Source organism: Falco punctatus, assembly GCF_963210335.1.
Source record: "Falco punctatus genome assembly, chromosome: 1".
Taxonomy (NCBI): domain Eukaryota; kingdom Metazoa; phylum Chordata; class Aves; order Falconiformes; family Falconidae; genus Falco; species Falco punctatus.
In genome coordinates, this window is record NC_137580.1 from 33514703 (window position 1) to 33530039 (window position 15337).

At 35.3% G+C, this 15337-nt stretch overlaps 1 protein-coding gene across 13 annotated transcripts in view; it reads right to left on the reverse strand.

Moving 5' to 3' along the window:
- SLIT2 (slit guidance ligand 2) overlaps window positions 1-15337 on the reverse strand; it is a 266328-nt gene that overhangs the window by 10456 nt on the left and 240535 nt on the right. For all 13 annotated transcript variants that reach the window (XM_080371347.1, XM_080371341.1, XM_080371340.1 and 10 more), the window contains 5 exons: window positions 11119-11212; window positions 9083-9220; window positions 8750-8990; window positions 8273-8403; window positions 930-1084 (listed from right to left, as the gene is read on the reverse strand). In XM_080371347.1, coding sequence (XP_080227473.1) covers window positions 930-1084; window positions 8273-8403; window positions 8750-8990; window positions 9083-9220; window positions 11119-11212 — 759 coding nt within the window. The remainder of the gene's footprint in view (window positions 1-929; window positions 1085-8272; window positions 8404-8749; window positions 8991-9082; window positions 9221-11118; window positions 11213-15337) is intronic.

Below are 15337 nucleotides of genomic sequence, written 5' to 3' on the forward strand. Positions count from 1 at the left end.
AAGAATTTGTTGAAAAAGAAAGTAGATATTTTTACAGAAAGAACAGATCAGAAGGGGACTCTTTACATGTCTCCTATAAGACTATAAGGTTAAACTAAGTAGAAGATGAAGACGGGTAGAAGATCAGTAGTATTTAAAAACCATGATGAATCTCTGACCACTAAGAACTTAGACTTGCTACCAAGGACAGTAAGAAGGCACAAAATGGTGGCTGGTTTCTTACTTTTACCTACATTATGTGGGCCCATCAGATATTCAACAGAAACTGCTGATTGAAACAATGGGCTTGAATCCATAGTTCTACAGAATAAACTGCAGCAAATAATCAAAAATGTTCCAAATAGTTTACCTCCACAGTTACCTACTACTGGTTTTACTGAAACATTTTTTTCTTCTTAAAACAAACAAGAAACCCCACCAACAACACTGCCACATACTGTGAGGCAACTGTCCAGCTGGTTGCCTTCTTACCTAATGTCATAAATTCTATTAGCCTTAAGTAATAAGATCTCCAGGCATAAATTATACTTCATGGTTTTATACCTTGCTATCATTTCCTGCAGATACCTGTACAGTGAAATAGAGAGATAAAACAGGATCGAAACAGAATGCTGTAATTCTACACTTTCCAAATAGGCATTAATGAATCTTCAAATAGCTAAACAATTGTAAACACACTTTTCAGTATAATAAAAAGCTTCATATCAGTAGAAAAATTACAGAATTTTACATTAGCCATCAAATATCCATTCTGATAAAAAAAGCAACAGGTATTTGTTAGAATTTAATCTACTGAGATTAACTGCTGGAGTTTCATCTAAAGGTATTGTCTCAATAAATGAGTCTTTTACCATGTGCTTATTAGCACGTTACCAGAGTAAATTAGCTATGAAACCATTAGTAAGTAAGAAGCAGTAAGATCCTCTTACCTCCTACATAGAGCGGAGAATCAAAATTCAGAGTGGATTGCTTGGACAAATTGGTAATTATCTTGGGGCTTCCTCCATCAATGGATAAGGATAGAATTTGATCCATAGCTAGGAGCTCCACAATGTGGAAATTGCCATCATTAATTGTTTCCACACTGCAAAATAAATATTAATATTAATTTTAGAAAGTTGATGGTCTGGTTAGAACAGTTTTTGAACTTCTTCCCATTCAAGAGTTCACACAGCTTCAGAACAGAACTTCTCCAGGAGTGCAGTCTCCTGAAAAGTAGATTTTAAGCAAGGACATGCATGTACGCTTAATGGCTAACACAATATAATACCCCTTCAGTAACACTTGATTAATAATATCTATTGTAAATTAATAGCCCTTTTTCAACCAATGTTATTCCTCGTCAAATAATGAACTGTATAAATATAGATGATATTCTAAACATCAATTGATGTTTACTAGATGATTGTTGACTAGGCAGGAAGCTGAACACAAAAATGTTTGTAGTTCTGCAACAATGATTACAGGGCTGGAGCACCTCTCCTATGAAGACAGGCTGAGAGAGTTGGGGTTGTTCAGCCTGGAGAAGAGAGGGCTCCAGGGAGATCCTATAGAGGCCTTCCAGTACCTGAAGGGGGCCTACAAGAAAGATGGAGAGGGACTTTTTACCAGGGCCTGTAGCGATAGGACAAGAGGTAACTTTTAAACCAAAAGAGGGTAGATTTAGATTAGATTGAATCTATAAAGAATAAAAATTAGATAAATCTATGAAGACTAAAATTAGAATCTATAAAGTAAAAGAAGATGACATAAAGAAGAAAATCTTTAATATGAGGGTGGTGAAACACAGGGACAGGTTGCAAGAGAAGTTGTGGTTGCCCCATCATTGGAAATATTCAAGGTCAGGCTGGATGGGGCTTTGCGCAACCTAATCTAGTGGAAGATGTCCCTGCCCACAGCAAAGTGAGTGGAACTAGATGACCATTAAAGGTCCCTTCCAACGTAAACTATTCTATGATTCTAATGTTATTTCAAGATCTTACTCGCATATGTGTGGGGGTGTCTCCTACATGTTGCATAGTATTGGGTTTACATATTTTGCAAATGTGAAGGCCTGAGTTGACTCCAGTGATACAGAAACCTACTATTTAATTGAATATGGAACTGCATCTAACCTTAGTTCTAGCAGACAAAATCACATCATTGGTCCAGATAGCTCTACTTACACTAGCAATAAAGTAATTTGTTATGTTTATTAGGCATGGTTATTTCTGTGTGTTCAGCTTCTGGATAGTACAATAAATACTGTATGCTTCCCCACCCCTCCCCCTACCTATATATACTATTTCCTTCTAACTTTCCTTACTAACAAGATATGAACCTACTAGAAGGAGAATGCCTAAAGGGTGTCATGCAGAAAAGGCTTGTTTCAAGCACTGTGCTTTTGCTGTGTAAGGACAAGCCTACACATGCTACTAAGTACAACAAATGGTTGCCTGTGCTTACCACCAGCCTTAGTGGCTACAGAGCAAATGTTTAAGTGCAGAGTAAATAGTCTGCACTTGAACACAGTTTAAGTTCGTAACAGAAAGAAGAATATTATTATTCAGTTCTGGAACTGAATATATCATTGAACTTAAATTACTTCTACCCTGTTTTCCACTGGAGAATTAAGAGCTGAATGTATGGCTGCACGGATGTTATGACAATGAGATGTAGTCCAGAGACCAGACATTATAACCATTCCCATGAGAGCCTTTATTTGCTTCAGGGCACCATCAAATAAGTGAGCTTAAGCCTTTGCAAAAAGTTATTTAAATGAAGTGATTGTATGATAGCCTGAGATGGACTGAACAGTCATAGAGTCAGTTATGTCTTCTCATTAGGAAAGCAGTATAGCTGAAAGGGATTAGTTTCCTAAATCTCAAGGCAAAAATCAAGCAAATTACCTTATAACATCCTTAGCAATGCTTTAATTAACCTAACTGCTTTTCTCCTGAAACAGACCAGAAGCATTCACATGGTCAGTTATAGCTGTGACACATTAAATAGCTTCTCAGCTATTTATTACTAACTCTAACTGTGTGGACAGGCTCAGCTCAATATGGATAAAAGATCTGAATAGCAGCACGCATGCTTAACATAAACTCAGCTATGTGAAAGCGCAGACACTGGCAGAATAAACACTTTGTGGGAGTGGGCAGGAGAGGGATCGCAAGGTTGTATGGGGAGGAAGGAAAAGGTCATCATTCCCAACGAGTAAGGTCTAATCAAGGTATTAAGAGGTTTGTTTGCTGTGATCAAGCAATTAGACTAGTGCCAGGATTAAACACATTTCAACAAATCCTGTATCAAAATGCATATGACTTCTTGACTTGAGTAAGCAAGAAAACGTAATATTATGTTCTTGTTCCAAGGAAACTTGCATTATTTTACAATTTTTCAGCCTTTCACAGAATAGTATTTAAATTCATGACAGCAACACAGAACATGCATTTTTATAGCAAGAGGTCATTCCAGGGATGAATGAAACATAATGCGTAAAGGGAATGTGTCTTTTTTAAGGGTGATTATTAAAAGCCTCTAGTTTAAACTGGTTTACTGGTAAAAATTTACTGCAGAGAGAGGACCCTTCCTAGGTAAGGGTGATTTAAATTAAAGGGGAAACAAACAGAAGGCATATATGTGCAATATTTCCTGCCAATGCACTTACATTACTTCTAGCCCATTTCCCACTGGGAGAAATGAGAGCAGAATGCATAGATCCTAATGAAAAGCTGTAAGGAAAACTAATTCAAGGCTTTTCAAACTCTGTAGAAGAAAAATGATTTGGGAAGGAATATTCCCATATTTCCAATAAATATATGATGAAAACTAGTTTAAAGAATGAAAAGGTTTGGGGTATTTTTGTGTAAACATCATTTAACTTTTAAAAATGGATGTCCCGACAGAACAAACTCAAGTGGATCAACTTTTCCCAAATAACTTTCTCCAATGAATTAATTTTCTTTATTGGTATTGGCACTGCCAACATCACATCTTGTTACTCAGATTGACTGATGAGTGGTTTTGGGATGATGGTTCTTTTGGAAGCCAGTTCCTATTGGTAAATCGGTTCTCATTCACTCTACACAGCTAGAATGCTGTTGCTTTTGAGTCTCCATATTTATCATGATTAAATCATATGTTTGTAACTTTGTTTTGTTGCTACTGCAAGCACCTCTGTAGGCTTTACAGCTCCCATTTGACTCCTTTTCAACATACCATTTCCTGACTGCCATTTTTATTATAAAACTTCTTTTTGAATCTCTCTATTGGAGTTTTGTTTTAAGTATTGGCCTCTTTTTCAGGCACCTCATCACTGTTTCGTGGAGTACAACTTGTCTTGCTTTTCTTCCTACACTATCCGTGAATCTTCACTTCCTTAATGAAATCTGTAAATGTCTTGATAAACTTCTCTGTTTTTTTAATTTCCTTTCTGTCCTTCTCACTGTAAGCAACTTCCCACCTTAGTTTTCAAACTATCTACCCTGTTACCAAATTGTTATTAACCTCATTGTTAAAAATTATGAGTTAAAAATGGTCTTTTGTCTTCCTGATATCTCCCTGATAAAACATAACACATTAACTTGTTTGATTATATAATTCATTATGTTTTTTTACTGGATCTGGCTCGGATGGAGTTAATATTCTTCATAATAGCTGATATGGTGCTGTGTTTTAGATTTGTGACCAAACCAATGCTGATAATACACCAGTGTTTTAGCTGTTGCTGAATAACATTTGCATGCTGTCAAGGCCTCTGTTTCTCACTCTGCCCCTGCAGTGAATAGATTAGTGGTGTGCATGAGGTTAGGAGAGGACACAACCGGACAGATGACCCACAATAACCAAAGAGATGTTCCATATCATATAATATTATGCTCAGTAGCAAAATGGAGAGGAGGGGTAGGTTAGCCATCTTTTCCTTGGGAACTGGCTAAGCATTGGTCTACCTATGTGAGATAGGGAGTGACTGGAATTGCAGCATTTGTTTTGTTTTCTTTCTTCCTCCACTTTTCCTTTGGTTATTAAACTAGTTTTATCTCATCCCATGATTTTTTGACTTTTACTCTTCCCTTTCTCTTTCCTTGTCCCACTGCGGGTGGAAGGGGAGGTGAATGAGTGCCAGTGTGGTGCTTAGCTGCCTACTGGGGTTAACCCACAACACTATTTCACAATATTATTTTAGCTGTTTAGAATTCTAGTAAGCTTCAACTGTTCCTTTTAAAATTTTCCACACCAAACGGTTCCTGAAATGGATTTTTATTTTTCTAAACAGACCAGATAGTTTTGCAAGTGAACACACACACTCCTATCTCTTATGCTTCTATTAACTCTGCTTTGCAGGTCATGAGATTTGGCAGTGAGCTGGCACCATGTCTACCCATTTCTCATCCTGAAAATCGACTAAGGCAAGGTGTTAAAATCTTGAAAACATGGAAGTCTGCAGAAACTGGAGGGCTAGATCCCTAAATTCTTTATCCATGCTGACTATATCTCAACATGCAGATGATCAGCACCTTTCCTCCAGCTGTGCTTTTGGGCTGCAGTAGTATCTGCTCGATCTGGGCCTGCCCACCCATTCAAAGGGAAGGTATTGCCTTAGCTAGCTCAAGGTTACATGGACAGGGAAAGCAACTGTGTGGTTCTCATTCAGAAGAAGCAAAAATTAGGCCTACAGAAAAAAAAGAGAAAGAGGTCGGACTGAGTAATATTTAGAATACAGTAAGACTCAGAGTAATGGATGGTAGTGGATTGTCAGGACAACAGGACTGGAAATTGAGTCAAGGAGGAGACCGAGAAGGACAAAATAGGAAAGAGGAAAAGTGAATCAGTAGGTTAATTTAGATTATGTCTGTGAGCAGTTTTTTGAGCAAAGATGACCAGATCTAGCTGGCTTAAGAAAAAATGAAGGGAGGGAAGGGAGGAAAGAAACAAAATGGAAGGACTGAAAGAAGGACAGGAAACATGATAGGAAACAGCTTTAATAGGTAACAAAGGTACAGAAAGACAGCATGCAATAAATAGGTGAAAAGGTAAAAAGACCTTAAAAAGCACAGAAAATGTCATAAAGATCCTAGGAAGGTAAAACAGTAAGAACTGGAAACAGGGATGGCTGGAAACATGTTAGAAAAACTAGAATAGGTTGGAAAGGATGAAGGAATTAGAGTATAATGTGCAAAAGATCTTGTCCTACAACATACTTCTTTCTAGAACTTGAAAGAAAAATGAAATAATATCTAACTTGTACAGTGATCACTAGATGCACAAACATAGATACAAATGTGGAAATGTACACATGGCTTCCAACGTACGCACTTCTCTCAAGGGCAAAAGACTTGATTACATTGATGTCATACCATTACATGACAATTTTCAAATATCTCCTGTAAACTTACCATCATGTTGATTTGAAATGAAAGGAATGATGATGATGATGATGATAATAATAATAACAATAATACAAATGTGTATCTGCTTGACTAAACAACTGTGTCACCCTGTAACACTTCACTACATGACCCATCCCTTTCTTCATTGCGCCTGCATTCTCCACTTGTCACATAATTCAAAAGAACAGATCAACCATGTAGGGAAGATGCTTCTATTGTTCTGTAACACTAACCTAATTGGGACTGTTTGTTAATCGCTTATTTTGTTATTAATTCCATCTACATTTCTGGTTTTAAATTTTACCTATATGAGTGTTGTTTTCCAATCAAATAAAATGGACAAGAGTGAATTACCAGTATCTGTTATATTCTAATAATATTGGAGAAAGCATTAAATTTATGAGAATGCATAAATGAATGGGAAGAAGTATTCCTGATAGTTTAAACAAATGGGAGTGAAAATAACTTGAAATTACATATGATCCTAATTCCTATTGCTTCCTATTCTGACAGCTGTACCTATCAAAATAAATATCAACAAAAATAAATGCCTGACAAAATAATCTAACTTCTTCTTTAGCACTATTCCAGACAGAAAATTAAAATAATCTTATTTTGAATTGTAGTTATCAACAAAAGTGAATATTTAATGCAATTTAAAATTTGTGGTAAATACTTAAATCTGTAAAGTAAAATCCTATTTTTAATATATGAAAATTTATAACATTAAAACCCATATACAATTTCCACATGTTAAACCATTTCATGCAATATTAAAACCCCCCTTATGAAATACATAATGCATCAGAAAATAAAAGCAACCTTAAAATGCTTATTGTAAAAGGCTATGTTTTTACTAAACAAATTTATATTGTACTTTATAGGCATGTGGTTTTTCTGTGGAATGCTTTTAGTAATCTACTAAAACCACATTTCCCTTAGTGTTATTACCTAACAAAGTTTAGTATTGTTTCACTGCTATATAAACTCAAGCTTTTGATTTTATATTGCTATTTGTGTGCAATCATTTCTAAAAATCATTTTCAATGAAATGTCCCTAATAGAATGCAGAAGGTCAGCTGCTACAAACTCCAGCAAGTAGATAAAATTTTACAACACAAAAAGTGTAAATACAGCAAAAAGGAGATTCAAGAAAAACTCATTATCACTTCCCCTTTACTTCTGAATGTATTTATAGCAACAGTAGGGCAAATCAAGGCCAAGAAGTGATGCCTGTTGTCTTTTTGATCACTCTTGCAATGTCTGTCTGCAAATTCTTGAAATGTAACATAAAACCTCCCCAGAAATTCAGGTGGCATTTTTTCAGAGAACCAGAGAAATTTGACTGAAAAAACCATGAAAAATTAAGCTCCAGAAGCATATGTGGATTCTGTCTCTTAATGACTTTGGAAGCAAAAAGCATTTGTTTTTCAAGGGTAGTGCCTTTTTTTCAGAATCAAGTTTTTAGCTTTCTCTTCACTTGCCAGGGAAAAGTCCCACATTATATGACTGCCTAACACAGAAGAGAAGAGAAACATCCATTTGATTTCTGCTTATGCAGTATAGTTCTGTCCCTGAACACTAGGAAATTATTTGGCAGTAACGACATGGAAAAACCACTACTTCCACATGTGAGCTTTACACAAATGTATAAATATTCTGCTGAAAGCTAACTTACTCAGTTTTAGTGGATCAAATAATATATTGTCTTTCAGACATATCTGCATTAGAGTTATTTTCCAAGCCAAATCATGTATTTTGGTAATAGGTTTTAGATGTCTGACAATATGTTCATTTGCATCTATTTCTTTTAAACATATATTTAAAAAATGTGACTTTGATATAAGGAATTAATACATGTTTTGTTTCAGTTAAAAATTTGTTTCATCTGGGTTCACCTGTAAATAGCAGAGGCTGGATAAGATCCTGTGTCATAACTGACCCTCACTCTACCCCGGTAGAGCTCTACTGCTATACGATCCTTATCGCCTTTGTAGAGCAGGATCCCACTGTCTTCATCTGTAGCGATCTAGGTAAAAGAAAGAAACACTTAGAAAGAACTAAAAATAAATATTAAATGAAAATGCTGTATGAAATGAATCTCTGAATTTACTGCCATAGTATATGACTTCACTGTGAAATTCGTCCTTGATGGACAACCTGGAAAATGTCTTTCTCTTCCTCTCAGTAAGCCCATCTACTTCAATATGAATACAGTTATTCCAGAGACTCTTCTAGATTTTTAGCTCAAACTGTGAAAAGCTCTTTAAGTGAGCCAATGACAACTTTGATTTTTCGTACAACTTAATTTTTCACACCATGAAAAGTAATTTAACTCTTTTCCAGATCTGAATCTGCAACACAAACAATCTTACCTGTAGAGTGATATTGGTTTGGGGGTGTATCTTAGCTGAAGGGATTTGTAGATAGGATTCTTTGTTGACGAAGTTTATACTGATCAGCTTTTCACATTTCTCACCCTGGTAGCCTGATAAACACTGACAGATTGGTTCACTTTCTTTTATGATACACTGGGCTCCATTTTGACATTCATAATTATCGCAAGGGCTGGTGCGAGGTAGAACCATTGGTGGTGAAAACTCACAAAACAAGCCACTAAATACAAACAGGAAAAATTAGTTTTCTTTTTATAAAAGCAACTTTGACAGAAGGCATACATGTCTGTACTGTCTTCAGATCTTTCTCACCTGTATCCTTCTGGGCAAACACATGTATATCCATTAACTGCATCAGTGCACTGTGCTCCATTTTTACATTTGTTGTCCTGGCAGTCATCAAAGTCAGTATCACAATGCTCACCTACATATCCAGGTGTGCAATCACATCTATCAAACAGGAAAGCAAGTGAGATAGCACAGTGCCTTTTAACAATACAGTGTGCCTATGACAAAGCTAAGGAACTACTGACGTATAAAACTCAAGAAAAAAAATGAGTTGCTGTGACTTTGTGTGTAAACACCACAGAGTTTATTCTTGTTATTATATGGGGTACCTATATATGCAATGAAAACAGATTTGCTAGTTACACATGCTTACTCATCTTCCATTACATTGAAGAATTGTTTAAAATAGAGCGCACTCATTAATAATTTTGACAGTCTAACAATTTATGAGTAATGCAGAGTGTTACTGGATGTTGTAAGTGGTTGCAAACACTAAAAATAATCAATATGCTTAATTGCTGAAACCGAGACAAATAATCCAAGGTTTGTATTATACTGATGGATATTTTCCTTGTCAACTGAACAGCTATAAGTGGACCAATGGTCCATTTATACAGTTTAGAGGTTGTGCATAAAGTTTTCCCTCTTGACTTTTCACTAGCCTGATTTACTATAAATACTCCATGGTTAGTGAACGGAAGTCTCCAAACACATCCTCTGCCCTCCCTGAGCCCCCACTGAACTAGAAACCACATATCCTCAAGACAGTATGTAATGTTTTTTTTTTGGGTTTTGTTCCCCCCCCCCTCCACCCCCCACCCCACAAATGTCATCGTTAATGCCAGTGGCATTTCTTAAGGGAATTCTCATAAATTAGACTGACTGAACATCCAGAACTCTGTGAAAAATGAATGGAAAATATTACAAGTTCATGCATCCACATGATTTTATTCTTTTTAAAATTAAGGTTTATGTAATCAGTTGCATCGATCCTGTGATTCCCTCCCTGGTGTTGTTTCTTTTAGTATTCAAAAATTGCTCTAAAGTGGCAAGAGTGATTTTAAATAGCTGTGTAACTTTAAGTACTTCAATCAAGTATGTCTCAATTTTTATTCAACAACATATACAAGTAAGTGAAGTGAAAAAAGAATATAAAGCATGCTATTAAAAAGCTAAGTGAAATACATTCTTGAAGTTGCCGCATGTGCTATTTTATGATTTTAAATCTCATAAATTAACATGGAAGATTAATGAACTAGGCAGTAAAAGTATAAGATGCCAAACTAGCTTTACTGAAGTGGCATGAAGAAAATAAACACAGCACACAATAACTGAAATCCAACAAGTTTTCTATTTTCCAGTTGAAAACTATCAACTTAATGTTCATTTGAATATTTAATATATTTGAATATTTTTCATGTTTTAAATAAAATGGTATTTCATAAGTAGTAGGAATGGTAATAAATAATCTGATTTTAGTACAAGAGCCTACTGTGCATAAAACAGGTGCTTATTACAACAGTTGAAAGCTGCAGGCTTCCTGTATTAACCTAAAGCCTATTAAAAACACTTTAAATTGTGCATACTAATTAATTATGATAAGGATATGATGCAATTAAAGATTAGTTTTCCTGGGGATGGACTTCTTTAGTTTATACCTTTCAGTGTATGTTCCTAATAATTTCTTTCACAATCACTTCTCAGAAAGCAGTATAATTATTCCACTTCAATTAAATGCAATTATCTTCCTACTGTCCAAGCTACTAAAAGGGTTTTGTATAGACTGTCACAAAGACTAACTGCTCTACTCTGCATTCCTATTTAAAATCTGACTGGAATTAGAACTGTTAAGGATCAGTAAAATCCAGTAAAACATATTTAAGATAATAATGTAGACCTACATGAAAATAATGGCCTATTCTGCTGTAATGCTTAATAATAACTGAAAGTATTATTTTGAAAATAGAACTTGCTTCCACTAAAACAAAAGGAAAGGCAGTTTGGCAGGAGAAAAAAAAATAGAAAATTAGATCCAGTTGGACTGGATATTTTAGACTTACTTGTATCCTTTGGGTGTCAAGATACACTTTGAGTCATGCTGGCAAGGGTTCAGGTTTTGAGCACAGAAATCTAGTTTCTCCTCACAGAGCTCACCTGAAATACAATGTATGCTATCAATTCAATGAAAATCTCACATTGATCTGAAAGTAGCCATTTCTAGTGTAAAAGTAACTCAGTTTTTTTGTTAACACGGAAATATACATACTTCATGATATAATAATAAATACTATCTTTATAATAAACACAAATAAATAAATATGATTACATAAATAATAATGATAAATACTAATCTTTCTGATAACTCCTTTATAAAAAAATAGCTCAATCTCAATCGTCTGTCCATGGATATAAATGATAATTTTGTAAAAAAAATACTTTTTTGTTTACAATATTTATCTAGCTCTGCTGTATAGCAAAACACTAGTGATTGAATCTCTTTTCACCAGGATACACAAGGCATAAATATGCTTTTCTTTTACTTATTTCTAAGCACATGACACACAGAAATGCAAAGATTTGCACTGTAAGTAATTTATTACCTGAAAAAAGCCTGTTAATATCACTGCATGTCAATACAATTCCAGTAACTCTAAAATTTGCTTTCTACTTTTTTTTAAATATGAATCTCCAATTTTTGCATTTGTTAATGTACCAAAATTATCTATAATCTGTTCTGTGAAAAGAAAAAAAAACCATCTGTCAAATGTCCACTCCTCCCTGCTGCTAGAAGCAGTGACTCTAAAAGTATCTTTCAAATGTCTACCCCTCCCTCCTGCTAGAAGCAGTGGCTCTAATTTCCAGCATGGGTTGTATAATCTATAAAATATTTTAATATGGTTAAAATACAATTTTATTTACAATTTTATGACAGGGAAACACTTACAGGTGTGTAAAACTGATCAGCTATGTCTTGTTCCCTGTTTAACTAATGAGAAGATACCATAAATGGTGCACTTGCAAAATTTATCCCTGGTTTGTAAGATAGCTATACTTATTCCAGCATCCATATGAAGAATACATGTCTAATCAACAGGTATAAACCCTGTGCCTGCTGAATTCAGGGACTCACAGGTCTGTCAGACCCTAAAATTATGGAAGGAGTAGGGTTACCCCTTGTCATTTGTCAAGTAATAAAACATAAGCTAGTGAGCCAAGAGAACTGTACACCAAAATAATGAAGAAAGGAGATGATACTTTCACTGCTTAAGCTGAACTTTCCTTCAAAGAGGCACAATATTTGGTGTCCCTCAGTTTTACTTATCTGAGTGTGGTAGTGTCCTGCATTGTAGTTAGCTGAAGAATCAGTATCTGCTGGAGGACAGCCTGAGGTTAAAATAACATATAATGGCTTCACCTCTTTCTTGCGATTGTTAACACAGTACTGAGGATGACAGAACCACCAGTAATATGGTATGGAGAAAGAAGGACAGACCATTTAGTGACACAATTTGGGTAGGATCAGGAACAGGTAGACTGGAAAAAGGGAGAAAGGTATAGGATAACAACATTGGGATGAAGATTTTGGGGAGAGTATATGAATGAAGATATCTTCCAGAATACACACACGTGTGTGTATGTATTAGTTCATCAGCTACTACCGTCATTAAGTAATAAGGTTTCTGCATTTTACACTGCTTCTTGCCAAGTATGTAGCACAACACAGAAGCTGTCTTGTGGCCTGCATGGGCTTCTCTGAAATTACAGAATTACACATCATAATAAATGGAAAGCAACAGTAGATGGTTAAAAGTCTATTTATCTGGTGTTTTGTTTTACAGGTTCAACAGATCCTCCAGATAAATTTGTCCTTTCCACAGCAAGTGTACTTACATACAAGTGTTTAAAACTGCATGTCCTGAACATGAATACTGACTACCCAGGACCTGAGACATTATTTCCAGGACTTGTATCTTAAGGCATGTAGAACTTATTTCAAATGATGGACAAATAAACTGAAAGAGTTTGAGAACAGTCTACATTAAAGCAAGGATAGAGAGAAAGGCAAAACTGAACTAGAGCCAGAGATGGTTATGCTGGATAAAAACACATCTGAAACATGTAAGCTAAGTCTGATAAGACATGCAACTTCTACATCCTCAAAAAGGAGAGAAGCCAAAACCAGCTAGACAAGTACTATGCAGCCATCCAAAAGATCCAGACTACTTCTACACAACTAATAAAAAAATAAAATTGATAGCACATTACCAATTTGCCAGTAGTGCATTTTCCCTACAAAACCAAATAAAGCTTTGAGTTAACATAAGAAAATGGCCTTCAAGCACAGGCTACTTAACAGTCCTCAGGAAAACTGTCAGTACCAATGTGACTGAATGAAGATCAAATGCAGGCCACTGAAGATGACTAATACAAAGGATTTTAATTCTATCCTCAAAGCCTCTTCAAACTCTCAATGGACTTATTAGTCTGGAAATGTGCAACTGTTATGACTAGGTCAGTGCACAAAGAATCCTGAAATACCAGGGATTCTTTGCATCCCACAAGATATCAAACAAAAACCAGATCCCTTTCTCTTTTCAAAGGGTTTTGCTCAAACAAATACATCTAAAAGAGGTAGTAATTCTTCACATAGCATTTAGTCAGTTTGCAGAACTTGCTGTAATAGCTGAAATCTGTTTAAAGACCAGCGATGTTCAAGAGTGAGATATAAATATGGGAATAGAGAATCCAAATTTTCAGGAGCATGGAGTGGAATAAGCAAAAATCACTGTTGTGTTTTTTTTTTTTTTTAAACCTAGTTTGTACAGATTCGTATGGCTTAGAAATGTATAGATGTGCCTACATATATGTATATATATACACACACGTAGAAGTATCTTATTATGGTACATATTCTATATTAAATTAAATGCAGAACTTCAAAATATATGACACACCAATCACAAATAATGCTAATATGGCAGTTCAGTATTTAAAAGACTTGGACAAAACCACCTCTAAACATTCCCAAGACTGTTAATTCTAACAGTATATTAGAGTCTATCTGAAAGTGACATATCGAGCCCGTTTTTCAAGCAGGGCTGGAGGTTTGCTCTCTCTAGATAGATTCTCAGTAAAAGTTCCATTGAAAACCCCCAAAATACCTAGAAAAAGGCAAATTAGGACTAGCATAATAGGAGCAATTTCACTATTGCTGTCAACTTTACTGAACTGGCATTGATTTTGCTACAGGGTAGTAATTGGGACATGGCTTAGATTATTACCAGCACAAAACTCTGAAATTTGTTGTGTGGCAAACAGCTTTACTGAGTAGTGTCTAATCCTGCCCATCTTACATTTATTTTTTTCCCACCATCCAGGTACTTATAAAATACAGGATTTCTTAGTTAGAGTACCATGCATTTTTGTAGTCATAGGTTGATAGCCCTGATATCTTCTGAACTACACTGAAAGCTGTATCACCTCATGAAAGGCACATAAAAAGTCTTAATTTCCAAGTCATAGCTATGAATTTTGAACAGAGACTGAGGGTCAACTGGAAGTTTAAGTTTGAAACAGGCTTACAGTTTTGAAAAATGTCCACTTCAAATCATAAGATCATTGTTACACTACCAGGCCTACTGCAGCTAAATGACTTGCAAACATCATGAGGTATTTTTGATATTATGGCCAGACTTAGATAAGTACTCTATAGAAAAGCGCACAGGCTGAAAAAGCAGAGAAACAATGATTCAAAATCCCACCTGTCTTTAAAAGACAGGACTTTCTGTGCTGTGACAGCATAAAAGGAAGGAAACTTTCCCCTTGCATTTGCAAATTATATGCACTGTCAAATAAGTTAGAATCATATCACTGGAGGGAGCTTTCAGGTAAACAGTCTGTTAGCAACTAGTCTAGGGAAGGAAACAGGAATCAAGGAAAGGACCTGGTAAACATGGCAGTCCATGTAGTGTAATAATAATGCAAAAAAACCTATGAACAAATAAGTCAGTTTTATATAAAATATAAAATTTTGTTATAAGGAGTAGCAATTCATGATAGACTTGCACACAGAATCAGTAAAAAGAAAAACAAGAAAAAATCAAGTTGGAATACAAAATATGTACATCAGACACTGAATTTCTGAACGAAATTGTAAATCCTAGAAGAAGAAGAAACGAAAATAACCCAAGTACAAGGTCTTAATTGGTACTGTTAACAGATTTATATTCTGAATGGAGTGTTCCCATCACCAAAATCTAACTGTTTGTGAAAAAAGTT